The sequence below is a fragment of the Montipora capricornis genome, chromosome 9, assembly GCF_036669925.1.
Source record: "Montipora capricornis isolate CH-2021 chromosome 9, ASM3666992v2, whole genome shotgun sequence".
Taxonomy (NCBI): Eukaryota; Metazoa; Cnidaria; class Anthozoa; order Scleractinia; family Acroporidae; genus Montipora; species Montipora capricornis.
The window spans coordinates 15,535,717-15,547,239 of record NC_090891.1 but is presented as its reverse complement, the minus strand read 5'-3'; the positions used below and the strand labels follow the sequence as shown (position 1 = coordinate 15,547,239).

General features: G+C 38.8%; 1 protein-coding gene across 1 annotated transcript; it reads right to left on the bottom strand.

The window, feature by feature from the left end:
* Positions 1–5,428: 5,428 nt before the first annotated feature.
* On the bottom strand, positions 5,429–8,431 carry LOC138015364 (glutaredoxin domain-containing cysteine-rich protein 1-like). The gene is made up of 4 exons (XM_068862370.1): positions 7,937–8,431; positions 7,545–7,769; positions 6,317–6,382; positions 5,429–5,877 (listed from the first exon to the last, which is right to left on the bottom strand). The coding sequence occupies exons 1-4, from the start codon at positions 8,207–8,209 to the stop codon at positions 5,701–5,703; spliced, it is 741 nt and encodes a 246-aa protein (XP_068718471.1). The 5' UTR covers positions 8,210–8,431; the 3' UTR covers positions 5,429–5,700.
* Between the last annotated feature and the right edge of the window lie 3,092 nt (positions 8,432–11,523).

Here is an 11,523-nt window from a genome sequence, read left to right as displayed (position 1 = left end):
TTAATATTTCAGTAGAGACTGGTTCATAGGTTACGCTTTGACGCCCTATGTATTAGTATTTTAAATCACCATTCAGAAGTGTAAAAAAACCCTCGATCCTTTGGTCACCAAGAATGGTAGAAAGCAAGTTAACAACATGAACTTCGCTTTTTTGATAGTTAAGCTGACGTATATACCGTTGCCATGGCAACATTCATAAATATAAACAGGCCTTTAAAATCGGTTTTGTTTATTTGCAGAAAATCTGGTCGTTAGATTTACTTCATAATTTGCATGCAACAAGCCTGTAACGATGCTCACAAGTTAACACTATTTTAATAATAATTTGACAGAGAGATCTTTAATCATCCCTTGTTGAAGGGAATCTGGAATCTCCTCTGTTAAAGTTCAATTTTTTTTTCAATAAACCAGTTACTTCTTTCCTAAAGTCTTTTCGGGCAAAATTTCGTTAAATTCTAACGAGTGATTCTCGAGAAATAGGCGTATTTCCGAGAAAGCTATTCCGCATTCAATCGCAATTTTTTAACTTACTACGCATGCGCTGCATTTCACTGGGTTCTTTCGAAAACAAAGAAAAAATTTACGAATTGCGGAGTTCTTTGCATCATTTCCTTTTCTGACATACATTTCTCATAAAAGACTAAAACCATCAAAACACTTTGTTCAATTATGAGGAAAAACAATACAGATAGCGGAAGCATTGAGCAAATAAAATGTTTGCTGTATTGAAGCCATGTTTATTTTTTTTGCAATCCTTGTTCGGCCACCTTAATAGTAGATGAGAGCTGGGCACTTCTTTCTAGTTTCTATCGCACTGTGAAACAGAAATGCGTGGTTATTTACTTGTCAACCTTACTTATATCCTTGACGTGTATCTGAATGACAGTGCATTCGATGGGCAATGGCAATTTGCTATCGCTTGAATCCAAGACTATCTGTATATATCGTTCTTCCTCTTTCTGTTTGCAGTAAACAGTATATGATGGAATGAAAGTGTCTCTCAGAAAATTGACTTAGCCGAGTAGTCTCGCATAGCTGTTTGTTTGGCGCTGCTCGTCAACAATACTAAGGAATTTGAGAAAAGACGACGGCCACGCAATCGCCAACCCCAAAAACACATCTTTGGTTTTAAATTGGAGAAATGATCGGGCACCACATGCGGCGGCAGACATTTTACTTGCACATCACATTTAATTTTTTTTTTTACATCCTGCAAAATAACGGCGTCTTGACTTTAAGACCGTTTTTGTCAATGCAGCTTTGGGATACTTCGGCCATATGCATGTTGTACAAACTGGAATAATTCGAAATAACTTATCTTTTGAGGTGAGTGCGAGCTCAGTTCCCGAAACAGCCGCTGGTCAGCAAATAAGGTGGGGTTTAACCGAGTTTGCATAGTTAAACCCGGGGGCACTGTCATGCTAAATTTACTGTATTTAGGTCAAAACTGGGTAAAAATCTAAATTTGTACTTAAGCTCACACGTACAACATTCCTGACAACCCACTGACAAGATATCAAATATATTTATTTCACGAACAGCTATTTGTATTTAATTTTTGGCGACTTCCAGTGTACACCATCTCCAAACGTTTTTCAACGGTTTCAATCCATTTCCATCCTCTCCATCCGTGGATGCAAATAAGAAAGAATAGCTTCAGTGCACGTCAGTTGTTGTTGGCAACAAAACTATACCTTTTTTTTTTTTTTGGTCTTGAAAGATGCAAACACGTATTTTAGTGTTTTGAAGTTTGACTGAAGTAGCGTGGCACTGCCCCTTTAAGGCAAATGAGAAACACTCAAATTTCTTAACCATGAAAATCCGTCGGCGCACGTCGTCGTCGCTTTTTCGCATTCGTTGGTGTATTTTTTTCTTAGCTACAGTAGTCACAGCAAGTTTTAAACCGGCCAAAAAGGGTACCTTTTTCGTTATAGTTAGGAGCTCTCGCTAGGCTGGAAATCTCGTTCGTGGTCATGAGCCGTAAGCCCCTGTGTCCCAGTAAATAGACAAATGTGAAAGCACGATCCGCCAATTTTATAAAGAGAAAACCACCTTGAAGATACGAAGTCCCTTTCGGTAAGGCGTCTCACAAGACAAAGATGAAGTAGCCATTTACAGCTTTATCAGGAAAGAAAATGTTAACGAGAAAAATATTGGTAAAGGGAATAAATGCAAGCTGAACTTATATATATTTTTAAAAAAGGAAACATTGTAATTTGGGTGGGATTGCTTGGGAATTTAACCGATAGCTATAGGCTTTCACAGAAAACGGCAATTTCTAGTGGAAACGAAAGATTCCTGTTCTTAAGTTTAAAGTTCAATTTCGCTAAATAAAATCCTAAATTATTAAAAAGCGGTGGCGCAGCAGTGTTCCGAAAAAGGTTGGGAACAGGGATAGCGCAATGGTGATAATCATTCGCTTCCCACCAATGTGGCCTGAGTTCGATTCCCGGACTGGCGTCATATGTGTGTTGAGTTCGTTGGTTTTCTACTCTGCTCTGAGAGGTTTTCCTCCGGGTCTGACTCCGGTTTTCCCCTCTCCTCAAAAACCACCCTATGATTTAAGATGAATTAACTTGATTTGATTTCTCTCGCTTGCTTAGATGTACACGCGAGAGGGTTCTGAACGTCAAAGATCTGCATATTTTGATATTAGGGTTTGCCACCCCCATGCAGATTCCAACAAAGATACGATTCACATAAGACTTCACCCTAACAACATCAACAGGGATAGTGGAATAGAAATAATTCCGGAAGCATGATGTCCACGATCAAGAAACACAACAACAGCAGAACCGTACGACAGCGGACCGCCGAAGGAACAACACACCGAAACAGCGAGGATCGAAATGCACCAATCATAGCTGCTGAAAACCAAGCAATCACAGCGGAGCATCCTGCTTAAAATGTGACGTGTAACCTGTCGACCTCATCGCCTGATGAAGACTAGCAGTATGCAGTCGAAACGTCGCGATCTACATCACAAATGACCACATCGTGAGACAAACGAGAATACTTTACTATTATTGTACGAAGATTTTGCACAAACTGTTTAACGGTCACTTAAATCCGTTTTTGTTTGATTGTAGTTCCACGCGGGCGCACACTCGAATGACAGGGTGACGAATGCGTAAATGCGTTTGTGTGCATGTTCTCTGCAATAAGATTGAAATTTATTTCTTTAAATTTAATAAAAAATTATAGGTGAAAAAAAATTGCAGGCATATTTTACCGTAAAACTGGCTCACGATTTTGTTCAATTTTAAATATTTTAGAGATTATTTCTAACACTATGAGGTAACGCTGTATTGGAAGATTTCACCGTCCCGTTTTTTTCAAAAAGACAATTTAAGCTAATTTGAAGGCTCAAAGAAATGCCTCATATCGTTGTCATGGTAACTGTATTTTGAAGAAAAAATTATGTGAGAAACTTTGTCTTGATATGATTAGCCTGACTATATCTAAGAGCGGAACATATTTCGAACCCTCTTAAGCAAGGACGACGACGGCTTCGAGAACGTTATATATCTAAAAATGTTATTTCCCGTTATTATAATAAGTCGTTCGGCATAGAAAGTGTGTATCAACATTCCAGAAACAAATTTGGTATGAATGGTGTCGATGTCTGGAGAGAAAGTTGAAAAATTATCGTCAGATGCTCGCGTCCTCCAAATAACACCTCAAATGTGATCATTTCACGTCGTTAGGGAGTTTAATTTAAGAAACCACGACGGCTACAGCGACGAAAACGTCACTTCAAAATATAAGTTTCAGCTATTCTAAGTATTTCATGATTATTCCGTGGATCTTGCATGTTTATATTACTAAATAGGGGCGAGGTGCCCAAAAACTGGATTGGTACGGATGGATTTTAGGTAAAGAATAAGCGGACTGAAAGATTCTCTGTTACAGTAGTTTTTCCACGTTGTCGTCAAAACCTTAAGTTTGGTCACTTCACGTAATAATTTTGACGAGTACGCGAGAGAAATGTTAAAAAATGCGTGCCGCACGTGCAGCACGATCATTTTGGTTCTTTCAACCAATAACATTACTGCGTTTTGGCGTTGTCGTGCCGTAGCCGTCGTCGTTTCTTAGGCCCAGGACAAACGTCGAACTTTACATGAAGACGAACTTAATAGAACCAATTAAGTTCCTGAAAAAATCGACGTTTGACTCAATTATGTTCGACGAACTGTATTTGGATCGACCCACAAGTTCTATCTGTCCGCCTCAGACAGATAGAACGTGTAAAGATCGAGTCTGGAACAAACGCCGGACTTTTCATGAGTTGAACTTAATTCATAAATTATAAATTTGTATGATAATGTATATCTGGCCTCGATATCAAAATATTTATAACAGAGCACGGGTTAACAGTGTTTTTTCTTTTTGGGCAACCTATTATAAACACCGCAAGTTAGCGAACTCAACGCCGGTAAATGACGGCGAAGATCTGTAGTGGGTGTTTTCGTAAACACGAAATGCGTGCCTCTTTATTTGCAAAAATCCAACGAACAGTTGAATTGTTTTCGTGAAAGGAATGACGGGGTTGTCACTGAGGAATGAACATTCCGCCGAATTTGTTAGAAAATCAGCATTTTCCGCAATATGGACCGTCGTTTTCTAGAACTGCAAAGCATGTAAACACTTCTTTCGTGTATTCATTTGTGACATTTTGCTGGAATCCCGCTGACTGAGATAATAGCTTTTGCATTTGGTTCGACGTTAAGTTCGACGTTTGACCCAACTTTTTTTTTAGGTCGACCCAAATTAATTTGGATCGACCCAAACTATCATTTAGTTCGTCTCATGTGAAGTTCGACGTTTGGCTCGGGCCTTAAACTCCCTCTTGTCAGGACGAGAACAGAACGGGAAAAAATGCATCAAAATGGGAAACGCACGTGCGGGGCGTGCAAAACTATTATTATTATTTTTAAATCTATTGTTTTGTGTCGTTCTCGTTCCTTGAATTGCTTAAGGCTCCCTAATTTTCAGGGGTACCCAACGTCAATTTTCGGAAAATATCTGTTCGAAACACAATTTTAGATCTAGAATTTTCGGTACATTTGTTGTAAAATGTCTTGCTTGCCTGCTCTCCTAGGATTTTCGAGCATCTACAAAATAGTATAATTGCACATCTTTAACGGATTTTACCCTAAAAAGGTTACCTAGAATTTTCGGGAGCCTTTTTTCTGGCTGAAATTTTTGAAAAGGTAAGTTTTGATTCCTATAATTTTCGGATCAATAGATTTTCAGCTACGAAATCCGAACAGATGAAAAATTTTTAGTGGATAAAAATATGCCTATATCTGCCGTTTAAATACCAAAATACGTTTAACAAGGCTATGTTTAAGTGGTTTTGAACTTTGTTCTCGTTGGGTGCCCCTGAATTTTGCCTTTCGCGCCAGCTACACAGGCTAGGACATTGTTTCTGATGAAAACAAGGCACAAATGATTGCTTTATTTATTCCAGCTGTGACGTTTGCTCAGTGAAGTAACTGAATTTGTTACACACTGACAGAGGACATAGGGTTATTTTGTATCTCCACAATAACACAACCATCCTAATCGTAAAGTTTGTTGAACAATGACTCTTTACTGTCTATTGTGTGGGCCAACAATGAGCCGTCAACCATGACGTACGTTCTAGGAGGCCGGCCCTGTTATTTCAGGCATAATACTTCGTACTGCGACGGGCAGTTAACTTTTGCCACATTCCGAACAACGCTGCAATCCGTTTTCGTTGCATGAGGTACACCGCAGAACGCTTATTTGTCTGGAAATTCTTGTTCTTCGTGATCTCTTGCTTCCATGACATTGGATGCAATTTATGTACCGAAACCCACCACAGCTTTGACAAACAGCACTATTTCGCCGCTGAGAAGAAAATGAAAGGAAAATGATCAGATTAAAATGCAAATTACTTGGAGTTTTGTGCATCTGAAGCCGACCAGTCTTCAAAATCCTTAATCCTTTTACGTTGCGCTCATTGACTCCAAGGCAAAAGTGTCTAATTTATTTTAATGACATAGGAAAGGAGTAAAATCAAACAAACGGCGTTTAGTAAAGCTATAGCAAGGTGTTTATCCATGAAAATGCTACCAGTTCTATTTTTCGCGTTTACTGGTTTATCGTATGTTGACTTCCTTTCGTGTAAAATATCCTTGAAAAAAGCGGCTGCACTGGGGGCTATGTCTGCTGTGTGTGCCGCATCGTCCTTAACTTGGCATCTACACGGTTCATCACGTTCAGTTTTAGACTATCTAATATATTCAATTATGCAGGTTTGCAATGGTTGATTTTATATACAGCTTACCTCAAAGTCTTGCAGTAAAATCTTGAGTTCCCCAGATTCATTGAGATGTTCGAGTTCTTTAACGCCCTGAAATTGAAGCGACAATGAAATAACCGCGAATGTGAAGTGCAGTCCGATATTTTTTGTAGGCATGTCATGTCTTTCGAAGATGAGCAGAAAATATCTTAATAGTCAGTATTTTAATAAGGGCGATATCTAGGAATTGAGAAGAAAATGCTTCGTGACGAGCTTGGGAAAAATTCCCTAGAAAAAATCTTCAGGGACAAGTTAACACTTACACGCTGGAACCGGCTTTAAATATTTTAATTCAGTTAATGATTTACAGGTTGTTCAAAATAAGGGTTGAGCAAACTCTTGTTGTAATTGTTCCCAATTTCAGTTATTTGTATTATTGGTAAAGAAAATTAATATGTCTGCGGATGCAGCTGTCGAGGAAGTCGAATTTTTTTGTCTTATTACCGAACGTTTAATTAAGATGTGTATTTTTTTAGGAGTTGACGTAAACTCTACGTTGAAATAAGCAGCATTACAGGAGAGAAGGCATGACTGAACCACTTCAGGGAGATCGCTGAAGGCCCAAGATTATTGGGAATAACAATGTGCACGATGGCTGAATCACCGACGAGCATGAGGCGAAATACAGAAGATCTGAAATTATGCAAATTTGTTTGGAAACGGTGTACACTCATAAATAATGCAAGCATGAAGTTTCTACTTAATATTTTAAGATCAACTTGGTACTTAATCCACTGAAAAGATCGGCAAGTCCTTTCTTCTCCGTTGGTTCTTTTTTTCTGACGACTGACGGTTCCACACAATGACGCGTGCCTCTGTATTGCTTGGCAGTCTTGGTCGTTAGTATTCAAATATTCGTACATTATTGTCCTCAATAACTCCTGCGCCTAGTCCAACCGATTAAGATCTTGAAAGTGTCAGTTAAACAATTTTAATTACTGAGTTCTGGTGAGTAGCTATTCGAGGATTAACAGATCTTGAGCAAGTTTAAGGTCATGAATAACTTTTAAGATTCAAACATTTGAAAAACAAAAAATGGCTTAACTTGGCCAAAATTCCCACGACATTGAACTAATTGTTTTGTTTGTGATGCATGCGGAATTCGTTATGATTCAGCCCTTGACACACAACCGTCAAAAGTCAGGAGTCGTAGAATTGTACTTGAGAAAATGTCAATTAAAGTTAAAACAAACTAAATACTTTACAAACTTACCCCTAAAGAGTTTCCGTTCACGAATACGTGTGGCACTGTGGCATTTTGAATGCCTAAGCGTTTGTCAAGTTGACATTGATAGTCCTTGTGCATAAATATATCTCGTTCGTCCACTTTAAGTCCCAGATTATCGAATAATTTCCTTATAAAAGCACATTCTTCTATTTTGGGCCGAATTCCTCCCATGGATGTTGTGTAAACGACTATTTTTCCTCCCTCGTCTTCCTGCGAAGAAAGCATTTTACCAACAATAACGTGAAAAAAATCGCGGCAAATCGCCGGCTGACACTCCGCGCTTATCGCACAGGTCTAGTTCGCGGAGATAAATATTTAACAACAAGTGAAGCTGATAGTTATATCTGAAATGACCTATTCACTGCACAACTTCTCACCTCTAAAGTTTCTCCAACAAGACTAAGTCTTAAAAACTCCTTCCGTTGTGTGATGATGTTTTTGAATCCTCGAACAGTACCAGTTGGTCCAAGGATTTCTGATCGGCGAGACGAGCCATTAACAGAAGGCTGATTATTATTTTGTGAAGCCTGAGTTTGCGGCCGTTGTTGTGATAAAGCAGCCGATTCTCCGTTCATGTGGTAAGAGGTTAGATTAACTGCATTTGCTGCAGAGTCACGTTTGTTTGAATACTTCACGAAACGAAACATCATATCTAATTAAAGCAACATGCCAAAAAATTCTTCAACGAGTTTCCCATTCCGTTGCAATTTTGGGAAGTGTCCAACAGCTATACTGAATAGTTATCAACTGGAGCTTTTGTACTCAGGTATGAGAATTGTCCGCTCTTCTGTTGGCTGTAGTAGTGACGGATTGATTTGTTCCGGAGCTAAAGTGACACCATCGCTTTGTATTCAATGTGATTGGCTGATACACTTGAGCAAAAGAATATGTCGAAATATGCATATACACACGACATAAGTAGCGAACAAACACTTAACTGCGCTTTGTTTTCAATGCGTGCAAACATTAAGAAAGCAGGGAAGAGAAGTCCTCAAAAATGCAACTTTCATAGTATTTCCTGTGCGTAGTTGCATAAAATGTGCTGTAGTTATTTTGCCAGCAACATTAAAATCCTTTATTTGGACATTTCATCAAATCAAGAATAACAAATATGTATTCCGATAATATTGCAATTATTGGAAAGGAGTTATGACATTTTTTGACCGCTTCCCTGGTAGAAGTGGTCTCTTTTCTTTTTGCATTCGCTGGGCTGACGAGTACGGAAAAAGGAGGGAAGAGACATATTCGTTCCGAGAGCTGCGATCCTCTTGGCCTGCGCCAAGGATCGAGAGCTCTTGTTTGTTTGTTTGTTTTATCTTTATTTAAAGAGGGAGACTTAATAACCTGTTACAGTTTTCTAACTTACGGCTCTGGCAAGTTCTGGCTGGTTCCAATGGGAAAAACCCTCAGCAAACCATTGTTTCAACGAAAACCGCTTGTAAGCAGCCTGGTTCTGGCCATTGCCGTCTAAGGTCTTCCGTTCCAATAGACCTTATTCCAAAATGGCCGTCATTTATATATTCTTTTGTTTTTATTCAAATTAGCCCTTGATGCCTCCTTCTTGAGCTGAAAATTCAAAAGAATATTTTGCCTTGAACGAGGCATCAAGGTCTAATTCCAATAAAAACAAAAGAATATCTAAATGGCGGCCATTTTGGAATAAGGTGTATGAGGTTCCAATTCAACGGTGCACGATCATCCGGACTTCCGGTCATTCTGCGCAGGCTCGTTTCTTTTTCAAAATGGTGGACCAAGCCAAACTGATCTCTTCCACGAGGCGTTGAATCATGAAATGGAAATTCTAGATTTAAGCGACATCACATTGAAAGAAAAGAAGTACAATGGTTTGAAGCTATCTGTGCTTGTCATTTCGCTGTAAAATGCCTCAACTACACGATCAAATTTTTAAGATGAGAGAGTGAGGACTGAATGTCTGGCTTTAAAAGGAGGTCGGTTGACAGGAGATGATGACAGGGATCAAGTTGCACTGAATTAAATGTTGTTAACCCTTTAAGCCCCGAGGGGTTCCCCACTGACGAGTAAAATCGTCTGGCGTTAGACAGAGTAAAATCTATAAGTGCCATTTGGCACTATCGGGGCTGAAAGGGTTAAATACATCCGAGTGATAATACTTGTTCTAAGCCCTATGAGGGGGGGCATTGGGGTCTATTAAAAACCGAAAAACCGCACAAAACTTCGCCCAAAACCGAAAAACCCAATTAAATTTCGATTAAAGCCGAAAACCGAAAGTTTACAGACCCGGATTTCCAAAACCTTAATCGATCTGATACATTAGTGGCATCTGGAGGATACGGACTAAATTGTGTAAATTTACTGCATGTGGATGATATTTGTGAATCAGGCATATCTTCAAGTCTCTGTTAAAATTAGGGATTTCGCAATCACAAAAAGGTATCCTATAGCTCTGAAAACTACAATCGAAAATCAAGAATCAGTTTGAGAATTTAGACGTGAATTCAGAGATTCGATTGAAATCTTGCAGCATTCAGTCGACTTGACTGTAAAATGGTTTAACATTAAATTGCACAGTTTGTTACCTTTTTGGTGGTCATCGGGAACTTAGCGTGACATTTACTGTGGTGAAAAAATAATCCTTGACTTGACGTCTTTTTGAGAACTCCCGCGGCACGCGCTCTCGCTTGAGGAAACCAGAAACCAGAAACCGAACAGGCAAATTGGATACTAGGGCCGAAAACCGAAAACCAAATGCTAAAAGAAGGGAAAACCCGAAACCGTAAGAGACAAAAAAAAAACTGAAAAAGCGACGTTTTTCGGTACAAAAACCGACAAACCGGCCAAAAAAATGACCAAAACCGAAAATACTAAGGTCCCCCCCCCCCCCTCCTCTATTGATATATTATATTATATTACCTAAGTAAACAACCTTGAAATTAGCACCTATTACTAAAAATAAATGATCACATATACTGTACTGTTAATAAATTATTTTCACATGTTTTGCAGCTAAAAGCCTGCCTAATGGTACCAATCTTGTCTGATGCCTACGAATTATGTTTTTACAAGAGATTATGAATAATCTCTTGGTTTTTATCAACTTGTAATAATAATAATGATAACAACAACTTTACTTAAAGCGGTTTTCAATGGAGTATCGAAAGTAAGTAGCGAATTGCAGTGATTGGTTCAAAGTTCTCGTGCGACTTTTTCAACCAATGCAGAAATGAAACCCAAACCAATTGTGGCTCGCGCGCGCACATTTTCCTGCGCTTTGTGTGGACAACGTGTAATTACTTCGAGTTTTGATTGGTTTACTGGATTGTCTCCGTTCTTTTTGATAGGTAATTACTTTGGTTTGGTTTACGACACTTGATTAAAACTTGATATAAGTGCCGATGGATTTAGCGCTAGAGCACTAACTGGGGAAACTAATGAAATTAACTCAAATCAAATCAAATCAAATATGTTTTTCGCGGAGGGGGGAAACCGGAGCACCCGGAGAAAAACCTTTCGGAGCAGAGAAGAGAACCAACAAACTCAACCCACATATGACCCAGAGGTTGGGAATTGAATCCAGACCACATTGGTGGGAGATGAGTGCTCTCCCCACTGCGCCACCCCTGCTCCCTGACTGACTGGATCAAATCTGTATATTTGAACCCAGTAGTCAATTTACTCTGTAACTGTTGTACTTCAAAGTTAAATGTTCAAATGATTCCAACCTAAATAATTATTGTTTGATTCCCATTAATTTCCTTTGTTTTTTTTAAACCTATTGATTATAAATAATGATGTTGGGGGACAACTCTTGATCAAAATTTAGCTACATGCAGGATAAAGTGATTTAAGTTGCCTGAATTTCACTTAAATATTAATGTGTTTATATATATATTAGAAAATATATATCATTGAACACGTTGTTCTTAGATCTTGGCACTAGCAAATTAAGGAACGATATCACTCTTTTTGCACGGCTTCTTGCACT

Coding starts and splice junctions, on each gene's coding strand:
- LOC138015364 (XM_068862370.1), bottom strand. CDS start 8,209: ATGATGTTTCGTTTCGTGAAGTATTCAAACAAACGTGACTCTGCAGCA. Junction 7,770..7,936: donor TTGTTGGAGAAACTTTAGAG/GTGAGAAGTTGT, acceptor CTTTCTTCGCAG/GAAGACGAGGGAGGAAAAAT. Junction 6,383..7,544: donor TGAACGGAAACTCTTTAGGG/GTAAGTTTGTAA, acceptor CTTCAATTTCAG/GGCGTTAAAGAACTCGAACA.